The following is a 27,500-nucleotide window of genomic DNA, read 5'->3' as shown; positions in this document are numbered from 1 at the left end:
GCTATGTCACCGTACCGTGAGGAACCGCCTGAAATCGGCCGGTTTAAGGTCAAGACGAGTGATCAAGCGTCCAAGGCTACTCGAACGACATCAGAGGGAGCGTTTGGCATGGTGCCTAGCGCGACGTGGATGGAACATCCGGTCTTGGAGGCGGGTTCATTGGTCGGATGAAAGCCGGTTCTTGCTGTACGTGACAGATGGGCGTGTTCGGGTGTGGCGCCACAAAAACACCGCGTATGCACCTAAAAACATTCAACCAACGGTACCCTTTGGTGGTGGCTCGATTATGGTCTGGGGATGCTTCTCCCATGACTGTAAGTTGGACCTGATAACTGTGCGAGGTAACCTCAACGGAGAGCGATATGCCGAGGAAATCCTGAATACCACCGTAATCCCGCACTTCGATGACCACACCCTCGCCAGCAGACCCATCTTCATGGATGACAACGCCAGGCCTCACCGTGCGAGACGCGTCCGAGCCTTGCTGGAGCAAGGTGCTGTGACAACCATCCCCTGGCCTGCGTACAGTCCTGACCTGAACCCCCTCGAGCACGTTTGGGACATGTTGGGACGACAAATTGCGAAGATGGTCCCTCCAATAGCCAATCTGGATGAATTGGAACGTGCATTACATCGGGAATGGAACAACCTGCCACAGCAACGCATACGACGGCTTACAGGGTCTATGAGACGTAGGGTTGAGTCAGTGATCCGATCACGTGGGTCCTACACACGTTATTGACGCAAAGATCGCTAGAGGTCTTCTCAGAACAATGACTGTACGTTAGAAAACATAAACGTCATCCACACTGTCCGTGATGGACCTATAGCTCCATACTTAAATTGAGGTGAAAATATGCCTAAAATTCCCAAAAAATTTCACCTTAAATTATTCAGAATAAAATATTGAAAACGGCATGATTGTTATGTTTTTATGTGACCATAATATCACTTCTCCAGAAAATATAGCAATATCATGGGTATATTACACTGTTTTGACGACAACAAACTTGTAATGTGCGAGGTTGTAAAAAAACGGGGGGGGGGGGGTGCTTAACTTAATTCTTTGTGTATATAAGCCGTTACGACTTCCGTTCGTGAGCAGTTGCTGGGGATTTATGTACAATAAACTACCTTTTGTACCCAACGAAATGGCCTCTTCTTATCGTCTTCGGCAACCGCTAAACTGGTGACCCCGTTGCCCCCGAACGTATTCGGGGGCCGAATGAACACGGCAGGATTGCGACCGCAATTTCTTCCACACTGGAGGGACGAACCAGCTCCGGGACCCTCCGAAGGACGCCGTTACGGGGCGTTGGCGGCACGGCTACTTCGCCGCCTTCGCGCACACAGGCCGAGTACTGCTACTTCATCGCCTCCGCGCTCACAGGCCGGGCACGGCTACTTCGTCGCCTTCGCGCACACAGGCCGAGCACTGCTGCCCGTCGCCTTCGCGCACACAGGCCGAGCACTGCTGCCCGTCGCCTTCGCACACACAGGCCGAGCACCGCTGCTCGTCGCCTCCGCGCACACAGGCCGAGTACTGCTGCCCGTCGCCTTCGCGCACACAGGCCGAGTACTGCTACTTCGTCGCCTCCGTGCACACAGGCCGAGTACTGCTGCTCGCCACTCCTACTACTGCTCCTACGGCGGATCCCGAGGCTGATGCTGCTGCTCACCTCGTGGGCGCCGCTACGCCCCGCCCACCACTCCCGCAACTCCTACTACTGCTCCTACGACGGATCCCAAGGCTGATGCTGCTGCTCGCCACTCCCGCAATTCCTACTGCTGCACCTACAACTGCTACCGCTGCTCAGCACCCATGGCCCGGCTCTGTTCCACCCGCGGCCCGGCTCTGTTCCACCCACGGCCCGGCTCGGTTCCACCCGCGGCCCGGCTCTGTTCCACCCGCGAACTACGTACACGCCCGTGGCGTGCCTTCTGGGGGGGCGCATGTAGTGGTTACCTTATGCACATGTCGCGGTTACCTTATTCACTTATCCGCATGTGACGGTTACCATTACGATGGGTTTGTTCTAACCCACGCACACGGGCGTTTGGTTGTGTCGTCGTGACGCACGCGCGGCTGTTGGAGCCACGCCCTCCGAAGAGGGTGCTTGTTTTATATAAGCCGTTACGACTTCCGTTCGTGAGCAGTTGCTGGGGATTTCTGTACAATAAACTACCTTTTGTACCCAACGAAATGGCCTCTTCTTATCGTCTTTGGCAACCGCTAAAATATATGTATATATATATATATATATATATATATATATATATATATATATATATATATATACACACACACTTATGCCTTGTTCAGTGTGGTGAGAAAAGCTGGCCATTATTGTGACGTCGCTGGTACCCAAACTCCAGATACCTCGGGAAATGATGGCACTCTCCCCAAGCTGAGTGTCTGTATTGTTGTCGTGTAACAGTCATGTCTGTGTCGTGTAGCTTTGTCTGTTTGTCCACGTGTGTGTGTGTGTGGCAGCGCCACGCCAAGCCTGAGAACTAAGATCATGTGTAAGGAAGAAGAAGAAGATATTTATGGGATATTGGAAAATGCATGTTCGTAAAAGCAGAGTGGCGCAGCGGAAGCGTGCTGGGCCCATAACCCAGAGGTCGATGGATCGAAACCATCCTCTGCTAAAGGCTTTTTTTTAACTCCCAGACCTGGTGATGTAATCGAGACTGTCCGCTAATAGTCTGTGTGGTCGGTGGTTTGAATCCCTGGCAAGTTATGCCAAACACCCCAGAAATGAGTTGTTCATCCTGCATCCTTACTTGATGCTCAGAATCCAAAAAGGAGAACACAGCCAAACAACCATCGTTGCAGGCTTTGATTGGCTCTCTCATTGAAGTTCCTTGTAAGGAAACTTGTTACCTCCACTACTGAAGGTGGATTGAGGTTGCTTTCACCCCTGTCTGTCTTTGTCACTTGCGAACATCGAAGATTTTTCAAGAATATTGGTCAGTCGACTTTGTTATTCTGTCTGTATGTCTATTTGTCTGTTTGTCTGTATGTCAATCATCTAATCGGTCATAATTTTAAACTGACCTTCACGAAACTACTCAAAATGGTGGAATTCGTCAGTCATAACTCATAAGTAAGAAGCCTATGTATTTTGAGGTCAAAAGGTCAACATAGGCCAAAGGTCAACAACCTCGGCGCGATTTCTAAAATCATGAATTTTCATCTGATTGACTGGAAATTTGTAGATGATGTTCACGTCAAGCCACTGAATTCATCCACCAATTTGGCGGAAATTCATCCACCACCAAAAATTTGGCGGAAATTTGTAGATGAACCACTGAATTCATCCGAATTATTATTGAGGTCAACATAGGCCATAAGGTCAACATAGGTCAAAGGTCAACAACTTAGATGCAATTTCTAAAATCAATTTTCATCTGATTGACTTGAAATTTGAAGAGAATTTGCATGTCACTTCTGCCAATTTAATGACCAATTTTTTTTTTAGGTCAACATGGGCCAAAGGTCGACAACCCAGGTGCAATTTCTAAAATCAATTTTCATCCGATTGACTTGACATTTGAAGAGGATTTGCATATCAGGTCAATAAATTCAACCACCAAGTATTTTTGAGGTCAACATAGGCCAAAAGGTCAACATAGGCCAAATTTCTAAAATCCTCAATTTTCATGCAATTGACTTGAAATTTGAAGAGGGCTTGCATATCAGGTCACTCAATTCAACCACCAGTTATTTTTGAGGTCTAAAGGTCAAAAGGTCAACTCAGATGAAACGTCTAAAATTGTCAATTTTTATCTAATTGACTTGAAATTTGAAGAGGATTTTCATGTCAGGTCACTGAATTCAACCACCAATTTTTTGATGTCAACATAGGCCAAAGGTCAACAACTTATGACAAAAACAAAAAAGAAAAAACAAACTTCTTTTTGGGATGTTGGAAGTGTAATGCTATGCACGACATATTTATTGTTTGTAAGTCTGTTTGTGAGCAGGATATCTCAAAAAGTTGTGGATGGATTCAGACAAAATTTGGCAGAAAGGTTGGGTATATGACAAGGCCGAAATGATCAGATTTTGGTGAAGATTCAGAACAGGATCTGGATCTGAGAATTATTTGAGTTTCAGAGATAGGGCAAAAAAATGATATAGAGCATGATATCTCAAAAAGTTATGGACATAAATTCACTCCACACTATCTTCTGTTGTAATATTTTGTCCATATTTCTTTTTATACCCCTTTGTTATCAAACATAACTTTGATTTTGTCGTTTCTTTATTACTTTAAAGTTGTTTATGTTAGTTTGTGTTGTCAATCTTAATGTACCAAGAATGGCTTCAATGTGGCTTCAATGTGGCAATGGCTTCAACCCAAAAGCACTCTTCTCGACAATAAACAAACTCCTCCGCCCCCTGAACACCACCACCCAGTCATTCACAGTAGACAACTGCATCTTCTTCCTCTCTTTCTTCCAACGCAAAATTGACAACATCTACAACAGCTTGACCACCGCCGCACCCGCTCCCCCTCCAACCACCTGCCCCCCCCCCCTTGTCCTGCCATCCCCTGTCTCGGTTCTCCCCAATCTCCCCTACTGACCTCTCTGAACTCCTCATAGGAATGAAAACTGCCACCTGCACTCTGGACCCCATCCCCTCCAGCTTTGTCAAGGCCTCCCTCCCTGCTCTCTCTCCACTTATCATTGCAACAATAAACTCCTCCCTGTCTACAGGCATCGTCCCACCATCCCTCAAAATTGCTGCTGTTACCCCCATTCTAAAAAAACCTGGTCTAAACCCTGACACCCTAAACAACTTCAGACCCATCTCCAACCTACCCTTTCTGTCAAAAGTTTTGGAAAGCGCTGTAGCCACTCAACTCAAACATCACCTCCCTGCCAATAACCTGTATGAAACATTCCAATCCGGATTCCGCTCCAACCACAGTACTGAAACTGCTCTCCTCAAAATCACCAACGACCTTCTCCTCTCCTCTGACGCTGGCAACCTCAACATTCTCGTCCTCCTCGACCTCAGCGCTGCCTTTGACACCACCGATCACACCATCCTCCTCACCCGACTTGAATCCACCTTTAACGTTACCGGCACTGCCCTCTCTTGGATTAAATCATACCTCTCTGACAGACGCCAGTTCATCTCCATCAATAACTGCAAATCCCCCACTGCTCCCCTCCCCCAAGGTGTCCCCCAAGGTTCAGTTCTTGGCCCCATCCTTTTCATCCTTTACCTGTCCCCCCTCGGTCACTTAATCCACCGTCATGGTCTCCAATTCCACTGCTTCGCCGATGACATCCAGCTTTTCATCTCCACCAAGTCCGTCTCCACCGACACCCACTCTATCCTGACAAACTGCATCACTGAAATAAAATCCTGGCTTCAAATCAACTTCCTCAAGCTTAACTGTGATAAATCTGAAATAATCATCATTGGCCCAAAAACGCTCACAAAATCAACCCATAACTTTGCCCTCAACATCGACGGTATCCCAGTATCCACCTCCCCTCACATCCGGAATCTTGGCGTCATCTTTGACCAAACCCCCTCCTTCGACAAATACACTAAACAGATCACAAAGTCAGCCTTCTTTCACCTGAAAAACATCGCCCGTCTCCGCTCATCCCTCTCCTCCACGGCTGCAGAAACCCTCATCCACGCCTTCATCACCTCCCGTCTGGACTACTGCAATAGCCTCCTCTATGGTTCACCCTCAACAATCACCAATAAACTCCAATACATTCAGAACTCCGCTGCCCGTCTACTCACCCATTCCCGGACCCGTGACCACATCACCCCCGTCCTTTACAAGCTTCACTGGCTCCCCATCCCCCAGAGAATCCAGTACAAAATCCTCGTCTTGACATACAAAGCCCTCCATAACCTGGCCCCATCCTACCTGGCTGACCTCCTCTCCAGACACACTCCCACCCGCAACCTCTGCTCTGCTGGTACCAACCTCCTGACCCCCCCCCCCAATCCGGACCAAATTCAGATCCTGGGGGGACAGGGCCTTCTCCATCGCTGCTCCCACCCTCTGGAACTCACTACCTCACACCATCAGAGACTCCTCCTCACTCACCACATTCAAAACATCACTAAAGACCCACCTATTCAACACTGCATTCAACATTCAACCCACAGCATTTAACCCCTGACTATCTCTTCTCCTTCTCCCTCCTTTTGCTTTAAATATTTCCCTATTGATTCTTGTCTTTTTGCAATTGTTGTTTTCATGTATTGTTATGCATTATGTTTTCCACCCTGTCAAAGCGCCTTTGGGCTTCTGGAAAAGCGCTATACAAAATAAATGAATTATTATTATAATGTGTTTGGATTGCGAGTTCTTCTTGGTACGACACACTCACTCACATTTTCAGCTGCCAAACTCATGTCAGCTCTTACCCGTGAGTGGTGCTGACCTGTTTGCTTTCATCCATTTGAAATAGATGCTGTGGTGTGTTTTTTCCATTTCTGTTGCATTTTATGCCTCACCATGTGAAAACTCATTGATTGTGATACAGCACGGACGTGATGGGCCAAATGACCATTGCTGTTTTATCGTTTATGACAAGCATGCTTCGGTACAAATTTATTCGCCTGTGCATGTTTTTATTTTATTTTTATTTTAAAAAATGTGTTGGCACAGTAATTGACTATTGAACGTCAGCATTGTTGTGGTGTTTGACAGTTGATCACCGATCCATCACCTTCCGCCAGCAACAGTGAAAGTCAGGCAACAGGAATTTATGCACAGGTAGGTACCTTTTTTAATCATGGGGCATGGTACATTGCTGGGCCCATAACCATAGTTACCCACAGCATCACTTATTACAGTTTTCTTCTTCTTCTTTCATATGCATCACAAGGCTGTGACATACATATTACAGTAACATGGCAATACTTCGTCAGAAAGCATTCCAATGCAGTACAATGTTGCGATGGTATTGCAGTTTTACATGGGATGATAACTTGGTACCCAATGTACCAAGTTACCATCTCGTGAGCATATTGTTCTAGGATCGAAAGGCACAAAAAAGTTTTCTTTCCTTTATTGTCCTAGAGCACTGCGATCATTGATGATGGAGAACAATATCAGGGGAAAAGAAAGACACAAAACAGGCCTGTTTTGAAACCTTTTCTTCTTCCGTTTACAGGTAAAACTGCACTCAATGAAGGACAAAGTTAAAATCTCATTTGTAGCCCCTTGTATCTCATTATTGTTCACACTACTGTCCTGCATTCTGCAATAAGTACAAAAGATGAACTAGGCCATTATATAACACAAAATTGGTTTTATTTGTTTGTTTTTTAATGGAATTATTTTTTAAAGTTGGTTACTTGCACATGTGTCAGGTGTTCAATTCACTCCATTTCTCATTCTGTTATCTGACATTGCTAAGCCTCTGAATTTGTGTCGTCTGTCTAGCTATGGCCATGACAATGGAACTCAGCAATTCCCAAGATGAGTGGAACAACGAGTGGGACGATTTAAGTCCTGATCCTTCAGGTCCGCAAGGACCTGCTGATCTTCCTTCTCCAAATGATGCCATCATGGAGGCCCAGTCAATGGCAGCTCCAGTTACCATGAGGAGCACATCCTCAATGATGAAAACTCTGAACAGGTGATTTTACATCTTTCTTCCTTATTTGTCTGTATTTAACAGTTGGTTGATGAAAAACATGTCATATAAATAAAGAGGGTAGAACAGTATATTATTAGCCCCCATTGGATTTAGCTCGATACAGGGGCTTATCGATTGGGTCTCCTCCATCTGTCTGTCCATCCGTGTGTGCTCGGAGTTGTATTGACCGATTTTGCTCATACTTGGCACACACATAATGAATGATGGCTTACATATGCACGTCATTCTTTTTCTTGATCAGATCCAAATGGCCGACTGGTGCCATTTTGTTACTTCATCATGTCCCCAACAATTTCTCGGACATGCATGGTCAGTAGATGATAAATGTTGTTCCTGGGACAGCCCCAAATATCCATTCACTTACATGTAAATTTTCCTCTCACCAGCACTTTTCTTCATTTCCCCTTAACACCTCTATTCCTTCCCCCCTTGGTCTTAAGGTACTCTTACTATCAATGATCATTGTTGTTTAGTAGACCACTCAAACAATGATCCTACGAATATTTGCTCCCTCTCACCCCCCCTTGAGGACCTATGATCCTTCTAACCTTATGGACCTATGATCCTTCTTCTACTATTGACACTGAGCCTTATACATATCATCTGGCAGATCATCTAGTAGACCACTCAAACAATGATCCGACAAATATTTGTTTATGCGTAGGAAATAATTGAATTCTCCTACAACTCTCTTCACCATCTAATATATTAACAAAGTATATGTTTGAGTTTGGTTCTTTATCAAGATATTTTAACTGAGCTAAAATAAAATGATAAACCTCCCTTAATGTTCTTGTCTGAGCGCCTCCTGTGCCACACACCATTTTAAAATTAAAGTATATATTTTCCTGACAACCATCAAAGTTTTCTGTCCACTCAAAAATATTTCCATCTTTTTTACCCAACTCACCGGTATTTAAATTAATTCTCTTATTTGTTTTGTGAACTTTTTTACCAGTTGCCTTTTCAATAAGTCTTATTTGATATTTTTCACATTCATTATGTTTTCCATTTATATACCAAGGTTGATTACACCTCCACTCTTTAGTCTGGTTGATACTTGGTTCTATCATTTATATAATAGTAAAAAAAGGCGGCGGTAGCACGTTAAAATCCCTAACCCCCTTTTTAACTTATCACTTATATACTTATTCATATTTACCCGTTTGGGAAAATAAGATAAAATTTAATAACCATAAAAACATTCCAAATTCATTGAGATGTCTAATAGTTGGTTCAAGCGGATGTGGAAAAACCTGTTTGCTTTTAAAGATGCTCCTTACCCCCAACTTTTTAGATTATGATAATTTAATAATTTTCACAAAGTCAAGTTTTCAACCCGAGTATCAACTACTATCACAAGGTTTTAATGTGGGTCTTAAAAAGGAAGATATTATCGGTTTATTTAAACTTCAAAACAAACTAAATGATTATAACATTGAGGATATAATACAACTATTTTGTGATACACAGAAACCTAAACCCAAACCCATAACTTGTATTCTCAGTGATAATACGGATGATATACCTTCACCTCAAGATTTAGATAAATAAAAAAAGAACCTCGTCATCTTTGATGATTGTGTTAATGAGAGAAACCAAACAGTAATGGATAGCTACTATACAAGAGGGAGACATTCTTCTTGTAATTGTATTTATCTTAGTCAGTCATATTTTCAACTCCCTCGGTGCTCAATAAGAAACAATGCTAATACTTTTATTTTATTTAAATTAAATTCAATAGATGTAAATAATTTTTGGAGAGATAATTGCTCTACGTTATGTAGTAAAAAAGAATTTGAAAATTATATGAAACACACGATTGGAAAATATAAATATATTGTTGTGAAACAAGATGAGATACGAACTGATATTTTTCAATAAATAAATACAGAAAATGAATGTCAAAGAAAGAGCGAGAAAGTTTAAAGAACATCAAGAGTTGGTTTCAAAAGTTGTAAAGCAACAGGAAGAGATAAAGAAGAAACGGAGACAGAAACTAACTGGTGAAGAAGCCTTTGAAAGAAAACAAGATAAATTTTTTAAACCACTTTTAAAAACTCAACAAACGATTTCACCTACAGTTCCCACGGTAGAATTTACTCCGAAAAAACTTCAAATGCTCAAAGATTTTAGTCAAATGACAGAGCAAGAACTTGGAGAATTAGAATATGATGATGAAGGATTATTTCGGCATCTTGAGAAGGTAAATAAACTTTCCAATTATATTGTAGAAGCTCTTCAAAACAATGAATATTTGAAGGGTTCAAAAACCAGAGCAGGTCTCATTCCAACAGAAGAACCAGCACAGTTCCATCTTGTGAAAGAAAAGTTATTGATATTTAATGATAAATTGGTGTTCTTAAGTTCTGACCAACCAAATGTTGAATTAACCCCAAGATTAATGTTTCTTCTAACAAAAGATGGACATGCTAATTCACCTTATTTTGATGAACCGCTTGATATGGAAAGAGAGGAAGATAAAGAGTATATTGAGTTGCTAAACGCACTTGATTATGGAGTTTCTGTTGCTGGTAAAAGTAAGAAGAATGAGAAGGAGAAACATATTATTGATGCTTTAAGTAAGCTTGGTTCGGGTGTTAGTTTTCTTCCAAATGACCCATCACAATTAGTTAATAGGTTATTATTGTTGTTAGGTAGTAAGAAGGCTGGAAACAACAATTGTTTTAATGAAGCATCCGCCATTTTAGATCAGTTGATGAATATGAAAATAATTAATAAATGTCAATACAAAGATATTTTATTAGATATTAAATAAGATGAGAAGCACAATTCTTAGTTTTAATTTCACAACGAGTGATTACACAGCTTCATTCCCTTACCCACTACAACTTGACCCCACAAAAGAATACGAGGCATCTTTATTGTCGATGGAAACTTATAATACCTTGTTTAATATCACAGAGAAAAACAGGAAGTTTAGTTATAATCCAGGAAGTGGATATAAAACTATAACCGTTTCACCCGGAGCTTATGAGATTTCTCAAATATCTTCTGAAGTCTCTCGCCTTATGAAAGAACAAGATGATGAACCAAAAAATATTGTAATAGATATTCAAAAACACACTTCAAAATAAACTATTAAACTTAAAAATTATTATAAAGTTGATTTCACGATTGAAAAATCGTTTAGAGAGCTATTGGGTTTCTCTTCAAAAAAGATTGAAACTAACGGGACGTTTTACAGTGATAATGTCATTCAAATATCCTCCGGTATAAATTCAGTATTAATTCATTGTGATTTGATTGATGGTGCTTATAACGATGGAATAAGAACAAATACAATATTTTCATTCAGCGCATACTCAACACCGATTGGTTATAAATTCAATATGGAACCAAAAAATCTTGTCTATTTACCTGTGTCAGGAAAAACCATATACAGAGTAAATTTTAGGATAACCGATCAAGATAATTGTATGATCTCCTTTAATGAAGAAATTATATCAATCAGAATTCACCTTCATGAAGTTTTTTTTGATAAATAAATAATGGTTATTGTGAGAAAACACGAGTCGGGAAAATATAAAATAATTACTGGGGATGGGATGTTCCTTTTACCATACCATAAGGGTGAAGGTATGTTTCTTGGTAGAGGATACTATAAACCAAAGAGACAACGGGGTGTGGGACATCAATTTAGAAATAAAGGAGATGGGATAATTGATACTCTTATGGGTATTGGTTCAACCATTCTTAAACATAAAGACCTGATTGGTTCAACTGCTTCTGCCGTGGGAAATGTAGCGGGTGCTATAAAGAGTATAAAAGATGCTCAAAAGGAGTCTCATAAATTACAAGCAATCAAAGAAATAAAAAAAGGCAAAACTCAACTGTCTTCACAAGAACGACAAAAAATCATGAAAATACTTGGGTCAGGGTTTCAACGATTTTAATGCTATATAAATACAAGTATGGAAGCGATTGATAGTATCTATGATTTGGATGATACAATTATCATTTCAAACTCCACGAAAAAGGAAGACTATTTTAAGGTAAATGCTATAACAGGAACAGACTGGAATTCAAATGGAACAAAAAGTTTTGAAATAAATAATCAACAAACTTACTTGAATCTCGCTGATAGTTTCTTGCTGTATAAATTTAAATTCACTAAGGCTGCGAATAACACTAATGCTACACTTGTAAATGATTTCTTCTGGAAAATGTTTGATAGTGTTCGCCTGTATATTGGAACACAAGAGGTTGAAGCGGTTGATTATGTCTCTGCTACATCTGAAATGATGAAATTTACACTATATTCATTTAGTGATAGAATGGGTAAGGGAGCTGTTGAAGGTTTTATTCCTGATATGTCAACGGGAACAAATGCTGAACCTGGTTATAGTCAAAGGAAGTCAATGTATAATGATGAAACAAAAGTAGAGAATAGTTTTACCGTAGTGGTACCTCTGAAAGGTATATTTGGATTTTGTGATTATGATAAAGTTTTGTATGGTCTTAAAATTAGATTTCAACTACAAAGGAATGATAATGTAAATAGGTTGCTTTTTGGGGCTGAAAATGCTTTTGGCGACAATAATAAATTTGTTATTAATGATTTGTGTTGGTATATCACTGAATATACTCCTAATCTTAAAACGGAAGAGATGTTAAATAAAAGACTTAACTCAAAGACCCTGCTAAATGTATCATACCTCAAAAGAAGATGTCAACACGTTAAACTGGAACACACTACCTACACTTGGAATTTAGGTGTTCTTCAAGGAAAGCCACGATACCTCTGGCTCATTTTTTAAAAACCAGTTGGAGAGGACGGTACTAATAAGAATAATGCACTGTGTGATAATGCTAAGGTGAAACAACTTTGGGTTTCTCTTGATGGAACATTTTATCCGCGAGATAGATTGGAAATTGATTGGGAAAAAAATGATTATGCGGAAGCCTACAAGTCTTACCAAAAGGTGTGTGAAAGTAATGGTAATAATAACCCTATTTTGGATATGGTTGCGTTTCAAAAACTTTATACAATCTACACAATTGACCTGAGTTCTCAAAAAGAAACTATAAAGTCTAATAGAGTGGACACTTCTCTATACATTGAAAAAGGGGAGAGTGAAGAGGTTAATACATATTGTTTGCTTTTGGAAGAAACAGAATTACAGATTCATACAGATAATGGTGTTATGATTGATATCACATCGGTTTTTTCTCATAAATAAATGGTAGGGGTATATGTTAATCAAATCAATCTTAATAAATTAACATCTTGTATTCAAAATCAAAAGCCTTGTATTATTAATGTTAATACAATTCAAAGAAAAGGAGCTGTAAGAATTGATGTTTTACTCACACACACACACAAGTAAAAACACTAAATGATACTGGTTCACTTAAAATTAAAATGACAAAACCTATGTTAAAGAAATATTCAATAGACGAGTCAAGAGGAGGATTTCTCCCGTTTCTAATTCCTTTATTTGCTGGTTTAAGTGCGACGGGAGCATTGACTGGTGGTATTTCAGCAGCGATAAAAACTGCTAACGAAAGGAAGGCACAACTAAAAGCTCAAAAAGAATTGGAAAGACATAACAAGGAGTTGGAGAAACAAATTAGTGGAAGTGGTGTAATTGTAGATTTTGCTCAAAAACTTGAAAGTCTACCTGATAAAGCTAGATTGTTGGTTGGAGATATGCTTTCCTCTCGCTCAAGCGGGTGTTAAACTAACTAAACGGGGTAATGGATTGTATCTTTCTCATAAATAAATGGATAAATGGTTTAAACAATTTGGAAAGAATACAACGTCAAATATAGAACTAGCTAAGTATTGTAAAACACTAAAAATTGATAATGTGGTTATTTGTATGAGAGATGAATTAATACATATAAATAAGAATACAAAGAATATTATTATGAATTTAGACACACAGAATGGTTCTCATTGGGTTTGTATTCATAATAGTCAGGATAAATATTATTTTGATAGTTATGGTATGCCACCACCTGTTGAAGTAATACAATTCTTACAGAATGGTGTTTATCAAACATTTCAAGTTCAAGAAATTAATTCTAAATGTTGTGGTCAATTATGTTTAGATGTATTATTTCAACTCAACAATAATGAAAATTTTTATGATATCATTTTAAATCTAATATAAATGACTTATGTTGGAAAAGATGGTTCTATCTTTGGAGAATCCTCTCAGGATATTGATTTATCAAATTATTATACAAAGGCACAGGCTATATTAATATGAACATAGTATAAGTGTTTGAATGACAAAAATATAGTATAAGTAAAAATATTAATATGAAGAATACTTATAAATTAATCAATTATCCAAACCCTACAGATGCGAATGACTTAATTAGATTCAGTGATTTATCACAATTTTTATTTTTAAAGAAAACAGCACGTTTTGTTAAACAAGTAAAATTTACAACCACAACACCTGGTTATACTGACCATACACCTTTCCTCATTGAATTTAACTACCTGCTTACAATTGAATTTTATAAAGAAGGACATATAGTTAATATGCGAATTAATAAATGGGGGTATGATATGCCAGATTTAGGGTATAATTGGTATTTTTCAATAAACTTATAAGACCTACGTGATTTGAATCAGTCTCGTAAAGAAGAATATTATCTGCTTGGCGAGGATACGGATTTATGTGGAAGTACAATTAGTAAACAACAAATACATGATTTTAAGAAAAGAAAAATATATGATAGTATAGCGATGGTTAGCATGACAAAGAAGGAAGGTAATGAGATAAGGATAGAAAGCCGAGGAATACAAACCGATTTGGTAGTGGGAAGATGGGGTGGTATTACCTGTCATAAAATTAATCTCACATATATTTCTGATACATAAATGGCAGGAAGAAGACTACAAGAGAATTATAATTTTTGTATTCAAGGATACCTACAAGAAAAGGGTGCTCGGTATTACATACCTTATGATTTGGAGCATATACATCGGAATTTTGTCATAAAAAACTGGCCTTATACTGATATTGCTAAACCCACAAATAGAGACTTGTTTAAAATATTAAATAAAAATGAACTTCTCAAAGTTATGAAATATAAAACTCTTTTAGAAATCATCAACAAATCTTATTGGTATCCTATTATGAGAAAAATAATTATAGATACAAGAATATCTCAAAATCCAGATGAGTATATGTATAATATTCTTTGGGGCTCAAACTCAAGGGTAGCAAGGGATGAGGAAGGAGTTGAAGAAGAGAAGGAGGAAAGAGAGAAAAAGGAGAAGGAGGAAAGGGAGAAAAAGGAGAAGGAGGAAAGGGAGAAAAAGGAGGAGGAAAGGGAGAAAAGGGAGAAGGAGGAGAGGGAGAAAAAGGAGAGGGAGGAAAGGGAGAAAAGAGAGAAGGAAGAGAGGGAGAAAAAGGAGAAGGAGGAGAGGGAGAAAAAGGAGAAGGAGGAGAGGGAGAAAAAGGAGAAGGAGGAGAGGGAGAAAAAGGAGAAGGAGGAGAGGGAGGAAAGGGAGCAAAGAGAGAGGGAGGAAAAATATAAAAAGATGCAAATCAGTGAGATTCGTAAAAGATTGAGTGTATTACAGCAAATAAATCAATCTCAACGCACCGAAGAGGAAAATAAAGAATTAACGACTCTTACTAAGATAATGATTTTAAAAATTGTTGAGATGAGTTCAGCGAGGAGATTTACATGAAGAAGACAAAGGTCATATAGTTGATGATGTTGGTGTTATTGACTTTAGTTGGTTTTTATTTGTAAATAAATGGAGGAGAGAGTGAAGGCATTCCTAAGGATTCTTTATGTTTTAAAAATTAAGATAGAAATGTATTTGTTGAAAACCAAAAAGGTTTTGATACTCTGTCGGACTTTTTCGGATAAATAAATATGAGTTATTGTCTCAAATGTAAAAAGAAAACTAAATCTAAAAATATCTCTTATGTTAAAGCTAAAAATAATAGAGTTTATCAAAAAGGAATATGTCAAGTGTGTGGCTCTAAAAAGTGCCAATTCATCTCTCCTAAAAGTGGAGGAGACATACAAAAGTTTCTGTCAGGAAGTAAATTTACAACAACTGGAATTTCGGGGGAATTACACCTTCCAGGGTATTCTTTCTGTGGTCCTGGAACAAACCTGGATAAAAGATTAGATGAGGCTGACAATCCTAAACCTTGGTCTAAACCTATAAATAGGGTTGATGAAGTGTGTATGAAGCATGATATTGCTTATGGTAATACCACTACATTGGATGAAAAACATGAAGCAGACAGAGAAATGTTGTATAATTTGTCCTTGATACAAAATCCTACATTGAGAGAGAAAGTTGATAGGTTTATTGTGAAAAAAATGATAAGTGTTAAATTGAAACTTGGTCTTGGTTATTCCCCAAAAAACTATTAAACTCCAATGATGTTATCAAGACTGAGGAGCTTTTGGCTAATGAATTACATAAACCTATAATCACAAAGTTTAAAAGAAGGAAAGTTTATTCTAAATACACTGACCACATATGGTCCGCTGATTTAATCGAACTAAATAATGATAAGGGATACAGGTATGCTTTAACCGTTATTGATTTGAGGAGTAGATTTGCCTGGGTTGTTCTTTTGAAAAACAAGAGAGGTGATACTTTAATGTTAGCCTTTAAGCTTATATTTGTTAGGGATAAAAGGAAACCAAAGAAGTTATGGACTGACGAGGGAACAGAGTTTTATAACAAAATATTTATGAAATTTATAAAGGGGGAGGGTATTAAATTATACAGCACCTTTAATGAAGGAAAAGCAGTTGTTATTGAGCGTTTTAATCGTACTTTGAAAGAGAGACTATATAAAAAATTCACACAACTCGGTTCTCAAAAATGGGTGTATTTAATTCAGGATATTGTAGATAATTACAATAATACAGTTCATTCATCAACAAAATCAAAACCATCGGAAACATTTACAAAATTAGAATATGAAAAGGAGATTAATTTGAGAAAGCCCAAGTTTAAAGTTGGTTATTTTGTAAGAATATACAAATGGAAAAGTCATTTTGAGAAAGGTTATACACAACAAGTACAAAAAGTTTTAATTAAAACAAAAGCCGCGTCGATGTTACACAATGCCTAGATGCAGCGGTGCCTATAACGTCGATGTTATAGGCACAGGACATTCCTATTGATTCGATTACTTGATGTTATTTTTGTGCAAAGTGAAAATATATCTCGGCAATTTCCCGTGTGTGGCGACGAATTTTTAATGTATCTCGGCATTTTCCCGTCTGTTATTTCAGGCGGTGTATGACTGACCATGCCGCGTTTAAAAAAAAATATATCTCGTCAATTTCCCGTGTGTGGCGACACGTGAACGAAGCTATGCTCCTCTCTCCACATTATTGTGACGACGTATAAATTAAATATTTCATCGTTACGATTGTCATCAAATGGACGAATTTTTTATATATCTCGGCATTTTCCCGTCTGTTATTTCGGGCGGTGTATGACTGACCATGCCGCGATTTAAACAAAATATATATATCTCGGCATTTTCCCGTCTCTTATTTCGGGCGGTGTATGACTGACCATGCCGCGATTAAAAATATATATATCTCAATGGACTTGAAGTTACAGGCCTTTGAGAATTCATTTCGTTCTATAAAGGGCAACTTTCGTCGGATTTTCTTCCCGTTTTTTTTCAACCGAGTCTAAAAATATGTTAGCGACTGTGAAAAATGAAATGATATATCGAATTTGATTTGAAATAAAACTGTGTGAGAGAGGAAGACACCACGGGCCTACAAAACAGGCCTCAAAGCTATGCGAGTTAATAAAATGGTGGATATTTGTTTATATGAAGGCTCTCCCAGAATGGGTGGAGCTATGGTTCCCAGAATGGGTGGAGCTTTGAGGTTTTGTCTTCTCTGCAACAAGAAGAAGAAGAACAAGAAGAAGAACAACAACAACAGCAGAGGGCACTCTATGACCAGCGTCTGCGACGCGGCTAAAAATGGACTCGTGAATTATTTAAAATCATTGATGTAATGGATACAGTCCCTTGGACCTACAAATTATATGACTTAAATGGAGAAGAAATCTTGGGTTCATTTTACTCGCAGGAATTACAAAAAACACAAGTAAGCAGATAATACCCTTGAAATAATAAATAAATAAATAAAATGTAATGGGGATACGTTCTTGAGATCTGTGAACCCCAAACACAGAATCCCTCAACTTTTCAGTTGGGGCTTAACTTTTGTGTGTGTGTACAATGGGGATACGTTCTTGAGATCTGTGAACCCCAAACACAGAATCCCTCAACTTTTCAGTTGGGGCTTAACTTTTGTGTGTGTGTACAATGGGGATACGTTCTTGAGATCTGTGAACCCCAAACACAGAATCCCTCAACTTTTCAGTTGGGGCTTAACTTTTGTGTGTGTGTGTGTATGTGTGAGTGAGTCATAATAATATACAAACCCTAACCCAACCCCATCCCTAACCCAACCCCATCCCTAACCCAACCCCACCCCTAACCCAACCCCATCCCTAACCCAACCCCATCCATAACCCAACCCCATCCCTAACCCAACCCCATCCCTAACCCAACCCCATCCCTAACCCAACCCCATTCCTAACCCAACCCCATCCCTAACCCAACCCCATCCCTAACCCAACTCCAACCCAACCCCATCCCTAACCCAACCCCATCCCTAACCCAACCCCATCCCAACCCCATCCCCAACCCACCCCCATCCCTAACCCAACCCCATCCCGAACCCAACCCCATCCCTAACCCAACCCATCCCTAACCCTCACATTCAAAATCCCAACCCTAACCCAACCCCATCCCTAACCCAACCCCAACCCTAACCCTCACATTCAAAATCCCACCCTAACCCAACCCCATCCCTAACCCAACCCCATCCCTCACCCTCACATTCAAAATGCCACCCTAACCCTAACATAATCTTTTTTTTTTCCTTCTTTTTAAAATACGTATTTCATTTATCTTTTTTCCTCTTCTTCCAATTCTGTCTTTTAAGGCTTTCAGGTTTGAAGAAGTAGAAATGGGAAGAAAGAATTTTCCAGCATTTTCTTCCTCGAACTTTCTTGATATTGCTTAAATCAAGCGTCATTAAACAAAGAACATTGTTCATTGCTTTAGAATGCAAAGAGTCTCCAAGATGGACCCCACAGGTAGAGTCTCCAAAATAAAACCAACTTTCCAAGTTCCCAAGGTATAACCACATTCCTGTTGAGCCTCCAAGATAGGTATCACATTCCGAGTCATCAAAACAAAACCCCCATTCCGAGTCTCCAAAAATATAACCATCTTTCCAAGTCTCCAAGGTAGAACCACAATTTTCAGAAATATTGGGGGTTTCCGTGATAAGTCTCACATAGTATAACTGCGGACCATCAGGGAAAACTTCCCTTTCCCAATTTTTTAGGGTTTCTATGATGTGTCTCACATAGTATAACTGCAGACCATCAGGGAGAACTCTCCTTGCCCAATTTTTTAGGGTTTCTGTGATGTGTCTCACATAGTATAACTGCGGACCATCAGGGAGAATTCCCGTTTCCCAATTTTTTAGGGTTTCTCTGATGTGTCTCACATAGTATAACTGCGGACCATCAGAGAGAACTCTCCTTGCCCAATTTTTTAGGGTTTCTGTGATGTGTCTCACATAGTATAACTGCGGACCATCAGGGAGAATTCCCGTTTCCCAATTTTTTAGGGTTTCTGTGATGTGTCTGTCTCACATAGTATAACTGCGGACCATCAGGGAGAATTCCCGTTTCCCAATTTTTTTGGGTTTCTATGATGTGTCTCACATAGTATAACTGCGGACCATCAGGGAGAACTCCCCTTTCCCAATTTTCAGAAATTTGTGGGTCTCCAATGTATGACTTGTATTCTGGCTCATCAAGGTAGAACTTGTTCAGTGGGTTTTGTTTTGATAACTCACAACAAGTATCATCATGGTAAAACTCTTTTTCAGGATTTTGTGGATCTCCAAGGTATAACTCTTTGGCTGGGTCATCAAGGTAGAACTCGTTCTGGGGGTCTTGGTTGTTCAAAATGTCTTCAAACAAAAAAATAACTTCATCCTAAGTTGTGTTAAAAGCAGAATTTTCATTTCGTATCTCAGATACAATTTCCTGTGAAAGAAAATAACAATGTATTAATTTAATACAATATTTTTATTTGAATAAATCAAGCTCTATGAATATTAAAATAAACTTTGTTAACTCTTACACGAGTCTCATCTAAAAAAAAAAAAAAAAAAAAAAGTAAAACAATTAAATAAATAAATAAATAAATAAATAAATAAACAAACAAACTTACCTCCATTGATAAGAGGTTCGAGTCCAGTTCATCAATCTGAAGGTTGAGTTCTACACAGGTAGTAGGACTCCAAGGAATAGCAAAGTTATCCCATTCCATTTCGGCATGGTAGTCCATTCTCAAGTGAGGCAGAAAGCGTGTTTGAAAAAGCCTGTGTGGTCGGTGCCTTTTATAAGAAGGGCTGGGTGTGTCATTTCCTGTGGAAATTCCCTGGGCAAACCTGGGCGTGTCTTAACTGGAAATGATGTGATGGAAATTCCCTGAAAATGATGTAATGTATTACCTGGAAATGATACAATGCTGAAGAGTTTATAAAGTGGGTGAGGCTTAGCAAAAGTGGGCGGGGCTTAGTAAAAGTGGGGGGCTTTGTAAAAAGTGGGCGTGGCTTAACAAAAAGTGGGCGGGGCTTACCAAAAAGTGGACGGAGCTTAACAAAAAGTGGGCAGAGCCTACCAAAAAGTGTGTGGCACAGGAGGTGCTCAGACAAGGACATTGAGGGAGGTTTATCATTTTATTTTAGCTCAGTTAAAATATCTTGATAAAGAACCAAACTCAAACATATACTTTGTTAATATATTAGATGGTGAAGAGAGTTGTCGGAGAATTAAATTATTTCCTACGCATAAACAAATATTTGTAGGATCATTGTTTGAGTGGTCTACTAAACAACAATGATCATTGATAGTAAGAGTACCATAAGACCAAGGGGGGAAGGAATAGAGGTGTTAAGGGGAAATGAAGAAAAGTGCTGGTGAGAGGAAAATTTACATGTAAGTGAATGGAGATTTGGGGCTGTCCCAGGAACAACATTTATCATCTACTATGGTCCGATGTTGTTCAAACCTGGCAAAAGACAATACTAGAGTGTACATATGCAGAAGATTTTTGTTTTGTAATCCGACCAAAGATGGCTGACTGATGGCCTTTAACTCCGTACAGCAAAATGACTAAAACCATGGGCCTATGACATTTTAGGTCTCTTTCTTCTTGTTGAGTAATTATTTTGATTTGTGTAGGATCTAAACTTATTTTTCTTGATAAATGCACTAAAACATAGTTCCATTGTCGTTGTAAAAGAATGACCATGTTATTCCACAGGTTGTCCTGTTATGGAAAACACGGAGTGGAAACTTACCTAATGGGAAAGTGCACCTCAAGCAGCCAGGAGTTTGTCATAATAAAGGTACATAAGGATACACAAGACAAGAAATACTCGTATGTCATGCATAGCACGATGCTTGCGAAATCCCTAAAATAAGTTGTTGGCCTATGATGACCTCAAAAATAATTGGTGGTTGAATTCAGTGACCTGGTATGCAAATCCTCTTAACATTTCAAGTCAATCAGATGAAAACTGAGGATTTTAGAAATCTGGCCTATGTTGACCTTTTGGCCTATGTTGACCTTTTGACCGATGTTGACCTCAAAAATAGTTGGTGGTTGATTTCAGTTAGCTGATATGCAAGTTCTCTTCGAATTTCAAGTTAATCGGATAAAAATTGAGGATTTTAGAAATTTGGTCGATGTTGACCCATTGACCTTTTGACCCCAAAAACAATAGGCTTCTTGCATATGACCAACTCTACCATTTGGTGAAGTGTGGTGAAGATTGGTTGAAAATTGTGACCTGTAGGCGACTGACATACAAACCGACAGACAGACAGACAAACATACAGGCAAACAGACAGACAGAGACAGACAGAATAACGCACAAGACCAACCAATATACTTGAAAAATCTTCGATTTTCGCCAGTAAAAATTGCATGGAGGGCGAGGCCACTAGGTCCATCAAGCCAGCACTACATCTCCACCACATCAATTCAGATACGATTTATGAACTTTAATTCACTGGAGAAGAGGGAATGAGAACAGCAGGCACTTATTAGGTCAATACTCTTCATTATTTTAAACATCTCAATCATCTCCTTTCTAACGTATAAAGCCCTGTCTACTTTAGCCTCTCTTGATAGCATAGTCTATTTAGGCCTGGAATCAATCTATTCACTCTATGCTGAACCCTCTATATGGCAGCTATATCCTTTCTTAGATGTGGTGGCCAAAACTGTGCACAGTATGCTAGATAAGGTCTCACTAAATTCCTGTACAGTGGTCACACTACCTCCTTTGATTTATAATTTATCCCCCTACAAATCCTACTATTAATTTGCAATTGGTCACTGGCTTTGACACCAATACAAGTTTTTATTACGGACCCTGGGCATCATACAGCTACATATATTGAACAAACAGTTTCAAATGGATCACCTGGCTGCCATTATAGCTTTTAAATTGTATCAGATGCGGCAATAAATGTGAATTGTAGCTCCCAGCTTGCCGGCTCGATGACAGAAGATACCATTTGCATTTTTGCCTCCACCTTCCCAACCCTGTTTAGAATCCCATACAGGCACAGGCAACTTGCTAGTACAACCTAAAACGCTCGTACCTTTACCTATAGCTGCCTGACACTGTGCCACCTGCGTACCCGCTGCATATCTATTATCACCGCCAGACCCTTCTCCTGTGTCACATGATCTATGATTTTCATTATTCTTAGCCAACCCCAGACCGTTACATTTCCTTGAGTTAAACTGCATCTGCCAATCTTTTGCACAATTTATGAAAGTACCAGCTGGAGTACCCGGCGTTGCTCAGTGATGTTCTAATCCTGTTGGCATTTTGAAGAAATCAGTTTGTTTTTTTTCCCTATTTTTTGTGGGTGCCTGAAACACTACCCTACAACCACTAAGGAAAATTTATTTTTAATATCATAATATTAAACACACATACACACAAACACACACATACACACACACTTACAACTGGAGACAATCTCCTGAAAAGGGAACGTGGACCAAAACTCTGCAAAAATTGAACAGTTTGGTCCATGAACCGTGATCCCTTACCGAAGAGGTGATGGATACTTTGGGTCCTGGGAGGACTATTGCCCCTCCTGAAACCCACAAATGGAGATAACAACCAACAACACACACTAATCGGGGATAATGTAATATTACCTTTCACATAGATACAAAGGTTCAGGCACCATAGAGCGATTTTTTTTAAATCCAAAAAATTGTAACTTTCTTTTTTCAAAAATTTCAATTTCTTTGCCCCAAAACACTCCCAGGCCTCTCAAACTGATGAATCAACCTCTCAAAGTTTGAGGAAGATCTGTTCAGCCATATGAGAAAAATGGCGACACACAGACAGACAAACCCAAACCCTCTCTTATCGTATAGATCTAGACTTTTGTGAATCAGATCACCTCCCTTTCTGCTATCCACCTTACCATCAATCTTTGTGTCATCTGCAAAGTTGGAAAGCAGACTCTTAGCCCCACTGTCCAAATCATTGATGTCAATGATAAATAATAACGGTCCTATTACTGATCACTGAGATAACCCACTACTTATATCCTCCCAGCCCGATATCCTACCATGAAGTGAAATAGATGTTGAGATGAAAAGATAGATGGCTTGGTAGTGCACCAACAAGGAGCAGTCGATAGGTTGGCATTGATGAGCATTGGGAGAGGTAGGTTGCTCCAATTATAAGACAGTGATGTGTGCAGGAGAGTGATGTTGGGCCCATCTGGAGCTACGACTTGGAGGAGATCACCTGTTCAGTGGATGCTCCCACGAAGGGCAGCAAACATCACGGTCTCAAGAGCTTCACTGAATACCGACTGACAACTTCGGTACTGAGATGTGGGAGGGACAGACATAACCTTTCTAATGGATGCTTTACATGTCCCTACCCTAGCCTATGGCTTTATTCATAATTGTGCTCCTTTTAACATGGATACAGCATTTTCATTAGCTTTAGTTGAAGTCTGTGAAATAAAAGATTTGTGTGGTAAACTCAACAATCCCTCTGCTCCACTTCCTCTTCACCCCTCAGGACACAAATGTTCCGGTGGGACACCGCTTTAAGCATTTTGATTGGTTGCACGACAGGTTGCTCGAAAAATATGGAGCTGTCATTCTCATCCCAGCACTTCCGGAGAAGCAAATCGCTGGTGGGACTGCTATACCTGCCTTTTGTTTCAGGATGTTTAGAAAAAACCGTTTTATTCTCCAGTATATATTGTTATGTCAGTCGGGTAGAGATACTTTAGACCAGGTAGATTTGTGTAGGTATCATGCTCCAACTGTTCGTGAAGAAAAAGAACCACCACCATGTAATAGCCGGCAAAGCCAGTGTTGTGAATGAACGCGTACGTATTATGTTGAAAAGCTAGATTTTGCTGGATCCCTTGAGAATTTCGAAGCTTTGACGCACCAAATCGCTCAATGGAGGCCGCCATCTTGCGGATGCGGAAGTATGCATACCAAATTGAAAAAAGTTCAATAGGAGTTTGTTTCACCCGCCTTTTTTTGATTCACAATCTTATGCACCTCTAATTTGTAATTAAAATACTTTAAGACCAACCTCGGCCCGCACGGCCTGGTTATCTTCAATGAAAATCGTCACCAAACACCGGAACCAATGAGATTCGAACATTTGAAAAAATATTTCAAAAACCAAATAACTCAATGGAGGCCGCCATCTTCCGGATGTGGAAGTATGCATAAAAAATTGCGAAAAAGTTCAATAGGAGTTTGTTTCATCCGTCTTTGTTTGATTCACAATCTTATGCACCTCTAATTTGTAATTAAAATACTTTAAGACCAACCTCGTTCCCCGGGCCCACACGGGCCCTGGTTATCTTCAACGAAAATCGTCACCAATTACCGGAACCAATGAGATTCGAGCAATTGAAAAAATATTTCAAAAAAGCTTGTTACCACATTTCGGAGGCTGAAAACGGCGTCAAATATTCTAAAATTGACGAAGAATTATTTTTTAGAAATCTCGCGGCCGTAGGGGATAGTTTTTCACGGCCGGAAATATCCGAAGTTGAGATGGAATTCACGGAATTAATCAAGAAGGAAATTTTATAAATATTAATCTCATCCAGAATGCAAATGGTGTCATTTTGAACTAGGTACGGTACCTACTACACCTACCTACTACCAACTACCTAACCTACTGATGCCATAGTGATGGGTAAAATAGTGGCAAGAGGCTTTGGCTTCGCCGGCTCATTGCGGCTTTGCAGTCGGGTACGAGTAAGTAGAGGACCTGTTTAGTTCGGATATCGGATGAAGGTGTATCTTCATCCCCATTACGAGGAATGGGACATGTTAGTTAGCTGGTTATAGGGATTATGTTAATTCCCCTGTTCGTCAAACCTCAGTGATTTATTTCCTTTGTCCTTTATGGCACCGCACCATAGACACTAGTTAGAATTGCCCATTAAACCACACTTAACAATAAAAACCAACCGGAAGCGAGGCATCAAGCACTAGGGCCAACAATCCCGCCTGGCAGACACACATCACTCAGGCAGGCCGAGATCCATGCCCAGAAGGGCAGTAATTGGGCGGGAGTTGACCAACAGGAAGGCCGGGGTAAGAAGGGACTCGCTGATTGGTGAAAGAAGGGCGAGCAAGAAGCGACGCGCTGATTGGTGGAGAGGCACAGATGACGCCACGAGACGGCCAATAAAAGAATGCGCTGACCAATATCTTGCCCCCTTGGTATCGGACTCTGGTGAAAATCGGTCGAGTGCTGATGATTCTCCCCCCGTGTCTTGATGTTCTGGACCTCGGTTCCGGCGGAAGCTGTTGTGGGCCGGCATCGTATCCTCATTCCCCTGTTCGTCTGATGTGAGGAGGAAGAGCCGCAGATGGAGAGTTACAGTTTTGGCAGGCAGAAGAAACGACGCGTGGATGAACACTCGGGCCTGCGCGCTTGAGGCCTGGTTCCCCGCACGGTCTTTGCGCCAAGGCGTGTTCGCGCGCACGGACCTCCGGGGCCGGTCGGAGACTGACGAGATCCCACCAGTGATCTGAGCTAAGTTACACACCACACAATTATTTTCAGTTATCTTTCCCTTTCGTCTGTTTCCAAGACTGTTTGTGGGGGACATCCCATTTAGGAACATTATTTATTATCACGCGTTTTATTTTGTATTACCGGCATTCCGTTTAATAACCCCTTTCGTTATTTTCTGTACATTTTAAACCGTGTTCCCGTTTGAGTTATTTCTTTGCACAGGCTTTGGGACTGCCACGATCGCGACAGGTACGCTTCATCTTCCGCTCCCCATTCTTCCTCCGCATATATAAAATTCGCATTTGGGCATCGCCTCAGAGTTAAAGCTCGCTATTGGCTATTCGTGATCTCTGTGGTGTTCACCTGGGGAATCACACGACAATATCAATTCTATTATCTTTTCCGTTCAGTCTGCAGATTACCGCAACAGTAACTAGCTTCACTTTTGAGCGCCCGAAATTCCCAGGCAAACGCTATAACGCACCAGGTTTACAACCTGTGCGTTAATAATGGGTTTTATGCCAAAGGTAAGCTGTCACAGAAAAAGATTGCCTCCTCTTTGGGTTTTTTTTTTTAGTAAACAGAAATACAGACCCAAAACCAAAGCCTGTGTATTCATTGAAACTTCTGGCCATTTCCCTGTTGTTTTTGATAAATAGCAGCAATGGATTGGGGCAGTAGTTGAGGAAGGTCTTGATAACTTTTGGTAAGGAGAGAGGGGGAAGGAGGGTGAGGGTGGAAGAGGGGAGGAGAGAGAGCAAGAGAGGGAGGGAAAGATATATATATATATATATATATATATATATATATATATATATATATATATATATATATATATATATATATATATATATATATATATATATAAATATATGTATATATATATGTATATATATATATATATATATATATATATATATATATTGTTGCGGATATGAGGATTGTGTTTTTTTAATTGTGTTTTTATTGTATAGTAAATTGTTGTAAAATATCACCTTCCTGCCTCCAGTCTGTTGTATAAAGGTCAAAGGGCGTTCCGGTAGTTAATTCCATAAAGCATACATTGAAGGACACGATAATACCCTTGTTCAGTAGCTTATATCCTTATTATGTGTGTTAGGGTAAGGCTGTGTCTCCCATTAATTTAAATACTCCATTGCACCAAGTGAAATAAGAGTAGATCCCCTTTCATTTCATTTCAATGGCCAACTGCATGTTGGGCGGTTTTCTTCAACCACCATTGGCCACGAGGCAAGGTTGGGGAAGAAAGGCGTGCCCGCCCGTCGTCATCAAGGGCGGAGCCAGAGGGTCGCGCGACCAACCAGGGCCGAGGTGAGCACACCGATGGGCGTGTCCTGAAGGCCGGCGGCTTGATCGCCGGAGGCGTTATAAAAGCGCGTGCGCAAGAGTGGTCAGGAGTTGCGTAAGGAGGTCCATGACAAGAGTTGCGGCAAAGAGATCACCGAGAAGAGAGTTGAGTAAGGGATCCCTGAAGAGAGCAGCTCGAGCCACCGAAACTGCATCAACAGCAGCTTGAGCCACCGAAACTGCATCAACAGCAGCTTGAGCCACCGAAACTGCAGCCACAGCAGCTTGGGGCCTGGACGGACGTTTTGAGCAGGACCGAAAAGGAACGGCGGCTGCCA

The 27,500-nt window shown here is 40.0% G+C and overlaps 1 protein-coding gene and 1 non-coding gene across 3 annotated transcripts in view; both read left to right on the top strand.

Moving 5' to 3' along the window:
- The window catches only part of LOC137423565 (sorting nexin-9), a 95,033-nt gene that overhangs the window by 33,383 nt on the left and 34,150 nt on the right, over nt 1-27,500 (top strand). For both annotated transcript variants that reach the window (XM_068110857.2, XM_078774039.1), the window contains exons 4-9: nt 6,702-6,767; nt 7,074-7,167; nt 7,440-7,635; nt 21,069-21,153; nt 23,546-23,671; nt 23,875-23,992. In XM_068110857.2, coding sequence (XP_067966958.2) covers nt 6,702-6,767; nt 7,074-7,167; nt 7,440-7,635; nt 21,069-21,153; nt 23,546-23,671; nt 23,875-23,992 — 685 coding nt within the window. The remainder of the gene's footprint in view (nt 1-6,701; nt 6,768-7,073; nt 7,168-7,439; nt 7,636-21,068; nt 21,154-23,545; nt 23,672-23,874; nt 23,993-27,500) is intronic.
- Nucleotides 2,581-2,652, top strand: TRNAM-CAU (transfer RNA methionine (anticodon CAU)). The gene has a single exon. It is a non-coding gene; the product is annotated as a tRNA-Met (tRNA).

This window comes from Myxine glutinosa, chromosome 3 (genome assembly GCF_964187855.1).
Source record: "Myxine glutinosa chromosome 3, kmMyxGlut1.1, whole genome shotgun sequence".
In the NCBI taxonomy this organism is placed as follows: Eukaryota; Metazoa; Chordata; class Myxini; order Myxiniformes; family Myxinidae; genus Myxine; species Myxine glutinosa.
Note: the sequence above shows the minus strand (reverse complement) of the source record. Positions and strands in the feature narration are given on the sequence as shown.